Below are 16,130 nucleotides of genomic sequence, written 5' to 3'. Positions count from 1 at the left end.
ATATAAGATTCTTGGCCAGCGTGATTGACTATGGCCTAATCACTCTTAACTTAGGATAGGCTTCGAGCCCCTCGGTGGGGACGTATAGTGAACTGATGATGATGATGATGATAAGATTCTCATATCAATTCTATTTGAAGATACTTGATTGTGTGTTCAATTATTATTTTTTTATTTTAGTTAAAACACAAAAAAATTACCTAAGTATTATTTATTATGGATTTACATAGTTTGTAGATACTTGAAAATTATAGACAACAGTTCCAACCGAGTTTTTTTATGCTATGGTTCATTACTGACTCAAAAGCTGAATATGTTTATGAATAAACTGCAGAAACATGTTGTCATACTAATGAAAACACACTGTAACATCAACATTAAACGTCCTAACAATATTGAACACAAAAATCCAACAAATATCACCAACAAGACAACAAAAGTACACTCTCCCCTTCACAACCGAACCCCGCAAAACCCCCGCACCCTGCGGCGCCGATACAGCCCGTTAGTCTTTTTAATTTCGCCCCTCGGCCTTTATGTGCGATACCCCGCCTTATCTGTCCACCGAACATCGTTTGCTATTACAAAATACTCTCATAAATTGAGACCAAAGTTTTTTCTATTTGACATTCGTGAAATTACGAATGTGTTTAATTTTTTTTTATACCATAAGGTGGCAAACGAGCGAGCGGCCACCTGAAATCGCTGAAATAGCGAAGTGACCGTTGCCCATAGACATACACAATTGCACATGCGTTGCCTACCTTTAATCGACGGAGGAGAGGATGCACATAAAGAAAATATTTTCCCTTCCCATGCATCCTCTCATCCGTAAAGTTCACTTCCATTTCCCATCCTTTCCTTATAATAAAAAGGGTGAGCAAGGAAAGAGGACTAAATTAGGCCTCCGGGACGCACACTCATCAGACGAAATGCGGTATCGCTTCCACTTAACGCCTGTCTTCTGTGTGGTCGTGGTATTTCACCGGGCGAGCCAGGCCAATACGTGCGAAGATGTTAAAGCGGGCTCTACCATTGTTTGAAGAAATTAATTTAAGTAAGAGCCAACCCCACCTTGTTGGATATGAATTAGACAGAGACAGAGGGAGAGAGAGAGTGTAGTAAGAGTTACGCTGTAGCAATTAGGCAAATACTAATAAACAAAGGCAAATATAATTGTTCCTTTAGATAAACCAAAAGGTTATTATAATTGAACGGTATAGGATGAGTTAATTGATTTTTAACTACTATTTTTGTAAAGGTATCTTAAATAAATGTCAATTTCTTGTTATAATTTAATATATGAAAGCTTTCTACAATTTTGTATATTGTTCTAAAAAAAGACATAAACGATTAAGCTTTAAGCTTCGAGATATCTTTGATATATTACAGAAAAGTAAGTGTGGATTTTAGAATTTTTATAAATAAATTTAGTAACATTTTTAAAGCGATTTATCGTAGTTATGTGCAAACATAGCACTTTTAAAAGGTTATATACCTTAAACCTAAAAACTGCGATGTTCGCACTGCGCGGCTACATCAAAAGATAATCGGAAGGAGACCATAGACTTATGACACTTTAGACATGACATAGCATAATTTTAACAATTAGTACTACACTATTAGTATTTTTTTATTTCTTTAGCCACTTATAATTAGCAGAACTGGCCTCTTAGTAACCACTTCACTAATCGGCAATTAATTATTTATTAGATATTAGCCATTTAGCAAAGCCATCCTTAAAAACGCACCACCATTTGTATTCCAAGCTTTAACTATTTTTTCTAGAAACTCTCCTATTCCTGGCAACTTTTTCTTTTTAGGAAGCTAAACAAAAGAAGTTTAGTAATTATTTTCTTGCTACGTGTCTTTAACTTGACAGTGTTAGTGTCGTATCTGTAACTTTTTTAACTCTTACCCCAATGGCCTATCCGCGAGGTTACACGTAATATAAATTCCTATCCAATATTCACAAATTCCAGCGGCGCATTTTAATGCTCGTGGGGGCAAATTGCAATTTTCTTACGCTCACCATGTCGCCTTCGCGTTGCCGTAGCGCCACTAAATATGAACGTCATGAATTTATTTTGAACGTCCTATATCATTGAGAATGGTGTGAAAATTTTAAAAAAGAAATTCTATTGAACGCGATAATACATTCAGTTTGAAATTACTTTGGCTTAAAGACTTTTTTTTAGCTAATAGAAGTAAACAAATTATTCAAATAGCTAAAGCAATCGTCGATAGCCAAATCATTCTAATATTATAAATGCGAACATGACTGGATGTTTGTTGCAATGTGTCTCCGGTACAGCTCAAGGGATCTTAATGAAATTTAGCGCAGATGTAGAACATAATTTAGAAGAAGACATAGGTTATTTATTAAGTTTTAATTCCGTGTGAACAGAGTCGCAGGCGACAGCTAGTATTGAATGTATTTATTAAAAAGCATACAGCATATTGCAGGATTCCTTATATACCGCTATTCGACTATGATGAAAGGGGGGCGCGCGAATTGGGGCGTGAAATTTTTACACACACTCTACGAAATGCATCCTATAACTCTACAATTTTAAGTATATTGTAACTTATACCAAAAATAAAAAAATAAACTAACGAACTGTCCTTCCGTAGTATATTTATGTTTTTACTAACTGTTTCTAATAAACAATCCATCCATCTAAACATTTGCATTCATAATATTAGTAGGATTTAATTCTTTTGTTTCCAGCAAAGACGGGGATAAATGTCGGAAATAAAAATACTAATAAACATTATGTAATCCGTAAAAGTATATAATATAACCTGAAATATCTATTATTTTCTTTGTAATTAGTTAATGTGAAAAGAAATTAATACTTCCCATTTCTAATATTGAAAATACATAATTTGATTTAAAAGCAATTTTTTAACCAATTTGCTTTGACTAGGCATTATTTAACTTTGAATTTATTTACTTTTCTTTTATCATTTTCTTGTAGACTCTAGAAAACGTAGCATAAGGTACATTCATGAGAGTTTCTTTAAAAGTTCTTTTGCTGGATAAAAGCTCTACTGCTACGACGCTACGAAGTGCTACGCGGGTCATATGGTCTTTTACTTGGTCGTGTTATTTTCAAAAGGTTTTGTGGTGATATAATTATTTAATTACTCTTCCATTAAAAAAATGAAAATAATATATTTATCGATTTGTAAAAAAATAAAAATTGGTCTTAGTAACTTTTTTATAGGATTTTTTGTAGTAAAATTACCCTACAAATAATCTTCGAATGCTATCTTACTAATATTATAAATTCGAATGTTTGGATGGATGTTTGATAGAAGATATCTCCAAAACACTTGAACGTATCTCGCTGAAAATTGGCATAGATGTAGAACATATCCCAGAAAAACACATTGGCTACTGGTTTAGATTTTTTAATTTCACGCGGACAAAGTCGCGAGCGACAGCGAGGTTAATAGAAGTACAGATATTAATATTCTTTAAATTTTATTTATAAGTATCCTCATTTACTTAAGTTTTTAAGTTGACTATTCTAATCTTGTTTTACATCCGCTTTCTTAAGTAGTCAAATCAAAGCTGTACTAATTAGTGCGTCGATTTAACACCCCCTAGAGATAGTAGCAGTAAAGAAGTGGTTGTACCTTTTTTGTGTGTGTTTGTTCGTTGGCGGCGCGCGGCCTGATTTATAAAGCGCTTATCGCGCAACTGAATTTATTTGTCTGCTCGCTGCGGCCCACCGATGCTGTTTGCTGCGACTTAAGAATTATTAGACACGGCGAAATATAAAATAAACATTTTTAAGTCTTCATTTTTAGATACGGAAGCGTTATTGTGTAAACTCATTTTTACAAACTTGAAAATTGTCGTCACATTTTTATCTATGCAAAAAAAGAGCGATAATATTATATGTTTCGGTGCAGATGTTAAGGCAATGAAAACACACTTTAAAATTCCTACCAAAAGTATGCTTCAATTTTAAACACCACATTTTATTTTAAACCATTCAAATAAGCCATTTATTTATTTAAGGTATTTCCAAACCAATACGACTTAGGGACCTTCAAGAAGCGAGCATACCATTTCCTTAAAGGCCGGCAACGTATCCGCAGTTCCTCTGGTGTTGCAGATGTCCATGGGTGTCGTTGATCACCTTGGTGTTCCCGCCGCTCGTTTGCCCCTTCTCTTATAAAAAAAAAGCCTTTAATCGAATGATGATATTTTTTTATTATCATAGTGCAAGTCTAGACATTACCTAGGTCTGTGTAGGCAGTTGTCTCGGGCGTTGGTAATTGTGCAAATTATAAATATGCGAGTGTGCGGGGTTGAGGGGGCGCGGGGAGGCGGGGGTCGCGGGTTCACTCCCGACCACTCTATTATTTAAGACATCCTGTATCTAAACAATAAGCTTATCATTATGCGGATTTCTTTGCGTGTATAATATTATTAGGAGAAAATGTTTGATTGTTTCCATTGAATAGGCTCCGAAGCTACTGAACCGATTCATTTACTTTTTGTAAGTTAAACTTGTGACATAAGCTATGTTACTAGATATTTCTTGATTCCGCACAGATGAAGTCGGGAGCAACTGCTAGTTATAAATTAAACCAACGATGACCACTAACGTTTAACCATTATAAAAACATGAATAAAGAATATTTAAACCGAATTGGTACTATCTATCGAATTAACTTAAGTCAAAACTAAAGTTAGAACCTAGTCTAACATATATATTTTCACTTTACGTAGCATATACATGTACTTCATTGTTAAAAATAAAACATGCAACATTCGAATACCTTGCCGTTGATTTCTGAAACCAATTTTTTTTTTTATATCATAAGGTGGCAAACGAGCGAGCGGTCACCTGAAATCGCTGAAATAGCGAAGCGACCGTTGCCCATAGACTTACGCAATAGCATATGCGTTGCCTACCTTTAATCGACGGAGGAGAGGATGCACAGAAAGAAAATATTTTCCCTTCCCATGCATCCTCTCATCCGGAAAGTCCACTCCCACTTCCCATCCTTTCCTTATAAGAAAAAGGGTGGGAAGGGAAAGAGGACTAATATTGGCCTCCGGGACGCACACTCATCAGACGAAACGCGGAATAGCTTCCACTTCACGCCTGTCTTCTGTGTGGTCGTGGTATTTTACCGGGCGAGCCGGGCCAATTCGTAAATTCTTCTTTTTAAATATATTGTCATCTCTTTTTTTGTCAAAAATAATAACAGTGACGACGATATCTTATATAGAGATTCTGGTCTCAGAAATCCACTGTTAAAGCTCTCAAATTGACAGATGTTAAGTATAGCTCGAGTAAAATGACTTACCAAATTAGCATGCGTATAGCGGAATGGTCCTCAATCCCTTCCATTGTCCCCCAACTTGTTATATTATTCAGAGACATCTTGCCAATGCTCTGCCCTCGCGCTTTGGCATACAAACAATAGGTTTCCTTGTTTATTGTTACTCCGCATGAATATTTCTTAAGACACAAACATTATTAGGCTTTTAGGAGAAGAAATTTTATAAGTAAAGTTGATATTCTTTGCAAACTTAAAATATAAAACCAACTTTTAGCTTTTATCTTTTACTTATTATAACTATCTCTTTAAATTAGCGGTATTACTACGATATCTTATGTGTAAATATAGGTTACCTACAAAATATCATCAACCTGCCCTTATCCCTAAGTAGGGTCGGCACAGTATGTTCTACTCCATATATCTCTTTCAGACGTCATATCTGAATTCGCCCCCTTCTTACACAAATCCTCTTTCACACAATCCATCCATACTTTCTTTGGTCTTCCTCTTTGTACCTAATGCTACAAAATTTACGTTCTAGATTAGGGTAGACGCACTAGATTTAGGTCCCCCAAATCTGAATCCTTTGTCATACAATCGTTACTTCCTTGTTAATTAATTAATTATAGTAACTTACGTATGTTGTATGGATATAAAATGCATGCCTTTTTCTAGTTTCTTTAATAACAAACAAAATTAAGCACAAAAACTGTGAATACCAGCTGCCGAAATTAAAACATTTAGGTTGAAAAAAACCGGAGTCTGCGGCCGCGGCCGGCGTACATACTGAGAACAGGTTACGTCGACGCTTTTAAGAATTCTCATTTATTTTAAAACGAAAATACTAGAAGTTCTTAAATACATTTAAGAACTTTTTTAAAAAAGTAACAAACTACTCCTAGATAACATATCCCGCAAAATAATAACAAGAATAATAGAGATTAGATATGCAAGACGGTTATAGTATTTTTGATGAATTGCGCAATTAAAAAAATAATCTTTTCCAACACTTATACAACTACAAAGCAAAAATAACCACCATATTTGTATATTTTGAAGAAACTTTTCTCATTAAAACTGTACTTGCGGTATAATTTATACGATTTTAACAAAATTAAATTAAGATTAATTGCATATAAAACGGTTGACGACCCCACTTTAGTTTCAGACTCGGTCAATACGTGCAGTTATTGCTCTCGACAAACAGGAAAGCGCCTGACATTTTAAGCCATAGATGCCCTTGCGGATTATTGCTTGTACACTTTTTGTAGGCGCTTCACTTCAAACTGATATTTTGTTCAATGTCTACTTTTACAAAAAGACGAGAGTTTTTAAATGTTTTTGTTAGTTTGTTTAAGTTTTACTTAACTTTGAAATGCATGATAGTGCAACCGGGGGCACAAATGAAAAGCAATTATACGCTAAACGTTGTCTCTGCGGCGCTCTGTACTTACATACAAACCTAGGTACGTAGGCATTTAACATTTGAACCCCGAAACTAAAAACTAACGGCGGCCGTTACGTAACTTTCTGGGCGGGAGCTGACTGCAATAGACACCAGACATCGAGCTACGAAATAAATAGAGAGGCCATGTAGCAATAATTTGCAAGAAATAAATCTAATAACAATTTTTATTATTACTAGCTTAAAATATACTTTTTCAAAACCTTGTATGCACTTCACCTAAAGAATGTTCTATTTGTTTAAACTTTAACATACGAGTAGCATATATTTTTATATGTTTTTATACATAAAGTTAAATATAGTGTTGTTTAATAAACTTATATTCCCTACTTCTTTCGCTCATCCAAAAAAAAATAGTCTATAGTTTCGTATCTCTGGTACAAAACTGATTCGTCTCGCGCCATATCGCGACGTTTTTCCCGCGCTAATTGCCGCTCCGCAACGAGCAGTAGCGCGACAGCGGGCGGCAGGCGGCTTGCGATTGCCGTTCTGCCACGATCCTTTTTACTGTGCGCAATTGAACACGCTAATCTAGCCTTATGTGCAAAACATACCGCTTATAAGACTATTAAGTTTAAACTTTTCAAAATTAACCTAAAAGGCTATGAAGATAGGATTCTTTATGGTAAAACCAATTATTTTTTTAGACCACCACGGTCTTATAAAATATATTAAGGTCATTTACACGATTTTTGTTTACCTACTCGACCAATTTACTATGAAAAAATAATCTTAGATTCCATGTGATTTAAACTTTATTAGAAATCTTGTTCAGATTTAAATAACTGACTGTGGGTTTCTGAAATCAAATCGTATTGATATCTCATTTTTGCCTAAAGTAATAAGAGGGATAACATGTTTTATACAGAGAAACCCAGTTTTAGACATAACTACCAAAATGAAAGCAATAAATTCAGTATTTGTATTTGAAATAAAAATACAGTTACATTTCTAAACAAATTATTTATTGACCTTTATTCTTACGTTTAGCTTTTAACTTAATAACACTATTGGAATCATCATTTAATTGTTGGAAGAAGGCTTTGGACGTTTTAATTGACTTATCATTAGTCTCGACTCCCTTCTTTGTGTTTCTGTTATCTGTCACCTTTGTTACGTTGCCCTTGAGACGTTGTAACTTCTTCTTCTTCCTTCTTTCCCTCTTTTTATCTGTTTGTGTTCTCTCATCTTTACTTACTAAATCTCCTTTACTTTTCTTCTTTACTTCTTCAGGTGCTAACAAAGCTGCATCACTTGTTGCTACTGGTGCTACTTCCTCCATAGAAATTGCCGGAGTGTTACTAATGATTTTCACTTCTGCTTGCGGTGGCTTTGGAGTATAATGATAATTACACAATGCATCTAATTTAGAGAACAACTTGTCCATTGCCTCTCTCAATTCCTTATGTTCCTGAGGTTCATTCTCCTCGTCGTTCTCAGGTTCCCCATGTTTCTGCTTTAAATACTCAGCTTCGTAAACCTGAGCTAAACTTAATTTGCTTTTAGAATGATCCAATACTTCAGGTTTACGGAACACAAGTTGATCATCCACAGGTTTTTCTTTTCTCTCAACGTCATCCCAAGCTTTATCTTTAACTCTGCGTTGAATAATCTCTTCCAATGTAATTGTTGTTTGTTCTGTTATGATTGGTGGAGGTCTCGTTGTCAAATCAAAGTCAACAACCTCTTCGAGCAATGAATTTTGTGGTCGTTTGGACGCATCAACTTCTCCTTTCAATTGCCACGGAGCTTCTTTTAAAGTTTTCTCTTCCAGTTTCGAAATTTGTTGCTGCAAGCGTTGTTGACGTTTTTCAAATTCTGATTTCTTCTCTTCTGTGTCTAGTTTATTTATTGATTTGTCTGTTTCGTTTGTTTTACTTTCTGTTTCACTTTCATCACCAGAACTACTTGATTCTGGTTGATCAGCAAACCTAACCTTTTTGTCGCCTGATTTAGGCGACTCCTTTTCTTCCGTTTCTGATTCATTTTCATACATTTCATCTAAGAGTTCTTCATCATCATCCCTTTCATTGTCATCAATGTTGTCATCATCATCATCATTAACATCTTCATCACCATCGAAGAAATCAGAGTATTTTATATCCTTTTCTTTATCCTCATCATCTGTTCCATCATCAATGTCATCAAAGAAATCAATAGACTCTTCATCACTATCTTTTTTCTTACCATCATCCCTTTCCTCTTTTAATAAAAACTTTTCCATGTCTTTTAGCTTAAAAAAATCATCATCTACAATTGACTCTTTAGTTTTTGACTTCTCTTGTACATTTTTTTGCTTCTTTGCCTTGGATCTTCTAGTCACTTTAGATTTTGGTTGTGAGCTTAACTCTTCAGTGTCCATAGAGACATTTTGTTTATTTTTTTCAGCTATAGCAACAGGAAATGTCAGATCTGTTTTGTTTGACACACAATTAGCAACTTCCCATACAAGTTGGTCCCAACATTGGGAGTTTTGAAGCTCCACTTGCTGCCATATCTGCTCCTCATCGAAATCATCGACTAGTAAATGAGGCAATGCCTTATTTTTCTGTTTAATACCCTCCTCTTCAGACTTTGTAAAGTCATAAAGAGTTTTAATCAAGTTTTTAACATCGTCTTTCACATCGTCTTGAACTGATAAATATTTAACAGGTTTTGCAGTAAGCACATTAAACTTATCGATTATTTCTTCCATTTTTTGATGTTTCCTTTTTTAATTATTAGATATAGTATTAAATTCAGTCAATAAAATAAAATAAAATACGACCACATGCGGTCCTCACGTTTGTTTGACAGTTGACAATTATTGACATTGACAATGTTTTGCTCTCGTTGGTGTCGTAGTTCAGAAATTTTTATAACCTATTGAAACAAAAATGTTCAATAACTTAATTATTATTAGTTAGATCATTCTCCTATAACATGCTGCTTAGAGTATTAGATACCGTGGGCTTCTGAAACCAAAATCCCCTGCTGATGCTCACTTCGTTTGGCGTAAAGGTCTCGTAACCATGCCATATATAAAAAAAAAAATTCACACAGAGACACAAAGTGAAAGAGTGAATGAGATGATCATTCACTTATTTACTTTATGACTCTGTTGTTCTCTTCATTCATTCTTCAAAACTTCAAATTCATTGAATCCCATTGCCATATATTTTGCGTGTTTATTTTTGTAATTTAATTGTTTTGTAAATTTTTAAGGACTAGTGAATTATGAACTATTACATTGTCAAGTAATCTGTATTTGTCACTTTGAAAAGTCGATTGCATTACGATTAACGAAACAATTATAAAGGTAAAGTAACTGTTTTGTGTAACAGAAAACATAAAACATAGTTCATACGATTTTCCACACGGATGATCTCAGATCTTATGGTCTTATTACTTTTTCTTGCGAAAGTTACAATTCTATTTGTTCCGCCCACGTTAAGAACACATGCTACAAATGCCATGGTTAAATCGTTTGGCGACAAAAAGTGAAAGGCAAGGAAGTGTTTTATTTTTTGATGCTGACATATATTTGACTTTCAACTATACGTAAATAAAAGTTCTATGATAAAATTTATTTGCACATATTTTACTATAAACGATATCTTTCTACCTATACAGCAAATATAATTTTATAAAAAATATAGGAAGTAATAAAAGCTCTGATGTCTAGAGGAAGTCAATGTAAGATTTCCACGTGACATATGCTATGTAAATACTATTTATTCTTTATATCAGATTAGATTAGATGAAAAGTTGATATATTTTTGTTACCTTGTCAAAGAAACAATGAAAAATGCATTAGTAAGTTATAATTACAACATGTGTGCATTTATAGACATAATGGATGCTCAAGACCAAATGGAGCTGAAATACAGTGCAGGAGGAGAAGTTGGAGGCCTGGAATTGTGTATAGTCTGTGGAGACAGAGCTTCTGGAAGACATTACGGAGCAATAAGCTGTGAAGGTTAGTACTAATATTACTGTAAAGGACATCCTCATGTCAAGTACATCCTTTATATACAACCTTGTCCGTGCGGAGGGTCGACACAGCATACTATACTACTCTTTCACACAATCCATCCGTACTTTCTTTGGTCTTCCACTATCTTTGTAGCCATCCACATTCAATCTCATTATTTTTTTATTTATTTGATCATCATCGCTCGGCATAACATATCCAAACCATGCTAACCTTCTGCTCCTAAATATCTCAATCACTGATCCTACTTCCTCTAATATACACATTCTTAACTTTATCTTTCCTCGTCACACCACACATCCATCTTAGCATACTCATTTCAGCTACATGCAATCTATCAATTAAGTACATCCTGTATCTATAATATTACAGGTTGTAAAGGCTTCTTCAAGCGTTCTATTCGCAAGAAGCTAGGCTATCAGTGCAGAGGCAGCATGAACTGTGAAGTTACCAAACACCACCGCAACCGCTGTCAATACTGTCGTTTACAGAAATGTCTCGCATGTGGCATGCGGAGTGACTGTGAGTACCAAAGTGATACACTAAAGTATTATACAAGAATTGTCATCAGCCTCACTATACTTGCCCATTGAGGGCCTCGGAACCTACCTTCTGTAAGTCACTAGGCCATAGTCAACTACATTGGTCCAGTGCGGGTTGACTTCACACATATTTTTGAATTTCTTTGTAGATATTTGCAGCATCACAATGTTTTTCTTCACTGTAGCATCGTTGGATTAATGTACATATGTAAATTGGAGATCGAAAAACACATTGGTACATGGCGGGATTCAACCCAAGACCTGCAGAAGTCAAGTGCTTAACCCCTGAGCTACCGACATTCATTTCTTCTTTTTACTATTAGTAGAAAAATAAATTCCTGGACTTGTGCTCTGTTTATAGAAATAAATAAATTTTTATGGGCAGTAATTCTTGCACTATGTTGACAGCGGTCCAACACGAGAGGAAGCCGATAGTGGACAAAGCGAAAGGTGAGGCGCGCGAGGCGCTGCATGAGCGCCCCGGGGCCGTGTACTCCAAGCTGCTGGGTCTCGCGGGTCAGACGCAGACCGGACAGGTACATATTAAACAAAATTATAAGGGCAGTGGTTACTTGGATATTTTGGCGCTAGCGAGTTAACTTTTTCATTACTCTGATAAAAACTTTTCAGTACAAAACAAAAATTTGTGTGTTCTGTAGGCCTAACTTTAGTTCCCTTTCCCTTCCAACACTTTTCTTAAAAGGCAAGAATGCCTTATGATTAAAAAAAAATAATCTTTTACCATATATTTAGTATTATGGTAACACAATTCCAGATAAATCCAAAAGAGGAGCCGAGTGAGTTCGGCTCTGTATCACCAGCTCCAGCACTCAACTTCGCGTTAGCTGCAGCAGTGGCGTTCAACAAGAGCGCACCCGTGCCCTACCTGCCGGCAGGGGATGATGCCCGCAGGCACCTCATGCTGCAGACACAGCTCGCTAAGAACCTCTTCAAGATGGGACAGTTTGGTGAGTACACACAACTTTGTTTACCCAGGGTGGATCAAACCTAAACCTGTATTTTCAAATGTACCTTTGTCCAATGACAACTTTCATTTAGCCTTGTGTGTATAATCAATTATTTGGTCAATTTGATCCTAATATAAATTAAATAATTATAAATTTATAGATATATTTTACACAATGGATGCTAAAATTGTTAACAAACAGAAAATCTTCTAGTAGGACAAAAATTAAAGAAATAATAAAAAAGTATACATATGCACTCACATACACAAAAACTTATAAATACCTAGCTTATAGTCCTAAGGAATTGTAAATTTTTTTGGATGAATAGAGATCTTTTTTTTTTTATATCATAAGGTGGCAAACGAGCGAGCGGCCACCTGAAATCGCTGAAATAGCGAACTGACTGTTGCCCATAGACATACGCAATTGCATATACGTTGCCTACCTTTAATCGACGGAGGAGAGGATGCACAGAAAGACATTTTCCTTTTCCATGCATCCTCTCATCCGGAAAGTCCACTTCCACTTCCCATCCTTTCCTTATAAGAAAAAGGGTGGGAAAGGAACGAGAACTAAATTAGGCCTCCGGGATGCATTTAAATTAACAATGTAGTGTAACCTCTGAGACACAGAGATGTTTTAATTTTAACTAGATTAATAGAAACAATTAGTAGGTTATGTTTCTTCCAGATTGTTCTACATCTATGAAAAATTTCATTGAGATCCGTTGAGTTGTTTAGTAGATACTTTGGAAGAAACATCCATTCATACAAACATTCGTATTTATAATATTAATAAGATTAATTAATTGTATTATAGGTGCAATAAACGAGTACTTACAGTCAGCTTATGGCGCGACACCAGAGACACCGCTGGCTGCATTGCACGCTGCAGACAACCAACAACCTGAAGGTAAATTATTTTAGGATATCATCATCAGCTCATACCATTGCACCAATATATTCCTAATCATCATACGCCTGATAGGATATCTAACTGTTTTAGTTGTCTGTCTGTCAGTTTGCAATAAATATATGTCCGCACTGAGGGTCCGGAGCCTGCCCTGAGTTAGTGACTAGACTAGAAAGAGACTGTTTCGGGTAATAATTAAAAAAAAACTTAATTAATAGCCAATCTGTTCTTCCAGACTATGTTCAACATCTTCGCCAAATTTCTGAGAAATCCATGCCAATCCGGAGATACCTTCAAATATCCATCCATCCATTTGTATTTGTGATATTAATAATATGTAATTAAGGTGGTGGTGTTGAGGCGGGCATCCTGAGTACTGCGGAGTCACAGCGGCTGACACTGTCGCTGCCGGCTGGCGCTCCGCCCCCGCTGCGCCTGCACGCGGCATGTGAAGCTGGTGCACGTCTGCTGCACGCGCTCGCACGCTGGACCCTCGCCGTGCCTGCTGCTGCAGCATTGCCGTCAGTATCTTAGAACTGATTGTAGTTAATATAACATAGGATATTGAAATTTTCTTGTATTGTAGAAAATATGATAGTGGTGCGTTCCGGAGGCTTAATTTTAGTTTTTTATCTTCCACTTTTTTTATAAAAAAGTTTGGGATAAAGAAGTAGATTTGAAAGAAGGGACGCATAGTAAGGGGAAATATTCTCTTTTTATTCCTCCCCTTGTCTGGGTTCTCCGCAATTGCGAATGTCTATGGACTTTCAATTCGCTATTTCAGCGAAAACACATGTCCTTTTGCTCGTTTGCTACATTATAATGATATATATTTTTAGATTCGAGATCCAAGCGACATTACTGCGTAAATGCTGGCCGGAGTTATTCGTGCTGGGTCTGTCGCGGTGCAGCAACGCGCTGCAGCTGCCGGCCCTGCTGCCGCATCTCGCAGCTCATCTGCAGCGGGAACTGCGAGCTCGACGTGACAACCAACATCTACATCATGCCAGAGATGCAAGAGCTGAGGTAATGCATTTACTAACTGAATAGTAATTAAATATGTACATAACGGAATGTGAGCGAAGCGCGAATATTTGTGACAATCATCTTGATATTATTAACTAGTTGTCGTAGTGAAGAAATAAAAATAAATTTTATTAGTAGCTTATGTGTTGTCTTAGACTTAATTGTATGTTTGTATCGAATTTTATTAAGTTTTGTTGAGCTGTTCTGTAGATATCTTCTAACAAACATCCATGTAAACTTTCGCATTCATAATATTAGTAATATTATGTTAAAATTAGTATGAGATTTTTTGGTATACTTTAAGCATGATTGTCGCAGACGATATGATTGTTACTAATATTCGTAATAGGCCCATTGAGATCACATACCCGGGAGTGTATGTGGGTTGAGGTAACCTTCAAATAATTTTAGTATACTTTCAGACAGAAATAATTTAATAGGATGTATTAGAAGGGCAAATATTCTATTTCTGTGCATCCCCTCCGTCCAATAACGGTAGGTTATATATGTACATTTATCCGAAGTTCTTGCGGTGAAGGAAAACATCGTGATGCTGCACATATCTGAGAAGAGATTCAAAGGTGTGAAGTCAACCCGCACTGGGCCAGCGTGGTTGACTATGGCCTAATCACCCCTAACTTAGGGTAGGCTCCGAGCCCCTCGGTGGGGACATATAGTGAGCTGATGAGCAGCAATTTCAAGTGATCGTTCGTTTCCCACCTTATGATACAAAAAATTATACAAAATATTGTATTACTAAACTATTTGATTCCAGTTAACAATAGCTGACTACTCCGAGGAGCGCATAGCGGAGGTGAGCGCGCTGCTCTCCCGCCTGCACCAGCAGCTCGCCGCACTCGACCTGCTGCGGCTGACGGAGCGCGAGCACGCACATCTCCGCGCACTCTGTCTATTCTCACCTGGTCTCTCAAATATACATAACGATATACTAGCCGTCGCCCGCGTGTCCGTCCGCGTGGAACTAAAAATACTTAAAGTAGACTATGTTCTACTTCTATGCCAAATTTCATCAAGATCCGTTGAGCCGTACCGGAGATACTTTGTAACAAACATCCATTCATCTACATTTGACTCAGTAATATAGTTTTGCAATGGTAATTTATTAAATTATTAAATTTTCAAATATATGTATAAGATAAAAAAAAACTAATTGTTTAATAAAATAAAAAAAAAGTGACTATATATATATCTAAATATGTTCTCTGTTTTTTCTTTCAAAGATTAGATAAGTGGAAGGACACAAACTGAATGATATCCCATTTCAAAATTGATTTAATCATTTAAACTCCACCATAGAAAATTACAAATGCGCGAAAAACATTACCCTAATTTTTTATCGTTTTTTTTTCATAGATGGTGTACCAGAATTCCTGACCCGCAAACTTCAAGACTACCAGGGCAAAGTGCTCCGTTCTCTCCGCACCAACACTGATGAGGAGCGCGTGGCCACGTTGCTGCTGCAGCTGCCACCACTCCGCAGCTTCACACCCACATTCATTGAAGACGTATTCTTCGTCGGCTTCGTCGGTGATGTCTCCATTGATGAAGTTATACCATATCTGTTGAATGCTGAACGCTGAAGAAGACCTAGTGTTATGGAATGATCGGAAATAATTATAATTATGTTATTTTAAAATATTAATCTAATTTTAAAACCAAAAAATTCCGACTGACTGAATAGAGCCATCTATTGTATGCGTTTTAAAACAATTTTTTTTTTTAATTTTAATTTAAGAAACTGTAATATATATATATATAACACTTTCTTAATTTAGAATACTCGAAAAAAAAAAGATTTAGGACTGAAAAAAAATATATAGCACGTGAAAATTCAACTTCTTTTCACAATTTTTATGCATTTTGTGCCGATAATACACACTATGACACTCCGGGGATGAATACGAATAAAATGA

General features: G+C 35.9%; 2 protein-coding genes across 3 annotated transcripts; one reads left to right on the top strand and one right to left on the bottom strand.

Annotated features, from left to right (window-relative positions):
- Nucleotides 1-7,730: 7,730 nt before the first annotated feature.
- Nucleotides 7,731-9,541, bottom strand: LOC106123084 (U3 small nucleolar ribonucleoprotein protein MPP10). The gene has a single exon (XM_013319219.1). It carries the CDS (start codon nucleotides 9,468-9,470, stop codon nucleotides 7,740-7,742), a length of 1,731 nt encoding a protein of 576 aa, XP_013174673.1. The 5' UTR covers nucleotides 9,471-9,541; the 3' UTR covers nucleotides 7,731-7,739.
- A 366-nt stretch (nucleotides 9,542-9,907) lies between these two features.
- On the top strand, nucleotides 9,908-15,897 carry nhr (nuclear orphan receptor). 2 transcript variants are annotated; one of them, XM_013319401.1, is made up of 10 exons: nucleotides 9,908-10,073; nucleotides 10,605-10,733; nucleotides 11,121-11,270; nucleotides 11,702-11,826; nucleotides 12,066-12,258; nucleotides 13,078-13,170; nucleotides 13,517-13,691; nucleotides 14,010-14,196; nucleotides 14,972-15,119; nucleotides 15,571-15,897. In XM_013319401.1, the coding sequence occupies exons 2-10, from the start codon at nucleotides 10,610-10,612 to the stop codon at nucleotides 15,795-15,797; spliced, it is 1,422 nt and encodes a 473-aa protein (XP_013174855.1). In that variant the 5' UTR covers nucleotides 9,908-10,073; nucleotides 10,605-10,609; the 3' UTR covers nucleotides 15,798-15,897. The 2 variants fall into 2 exon arrangements, with proteins under 2 accessions (XP_013174855.1, XP_013174854.1); XM_013319400.1 differs by having other exon boundaries at nucleotides 11,699-11,826.
- Nucleotides 15,898-16,130: the final 233 nt, after the last annotated feature.

The sequence above is a fragment of the Papilio xuthus genome, unplaced genomic scaffold (assembly GCF_000836235.2).
Source record: "Papilio xuthus unplaced genomic scaffold, Pxut_1.1 DF826159.1, whole genome shotgun sequence".
Lineage (NCBI taxonomy): Eukaryota > Metazoa > Arthropoda > Insecta > Lepidoptera > Papilionidae > Papilio > Papilio xuthus.
This window is presented reverse-complemented; position numbering and strand designations above follow the sequence as displayed.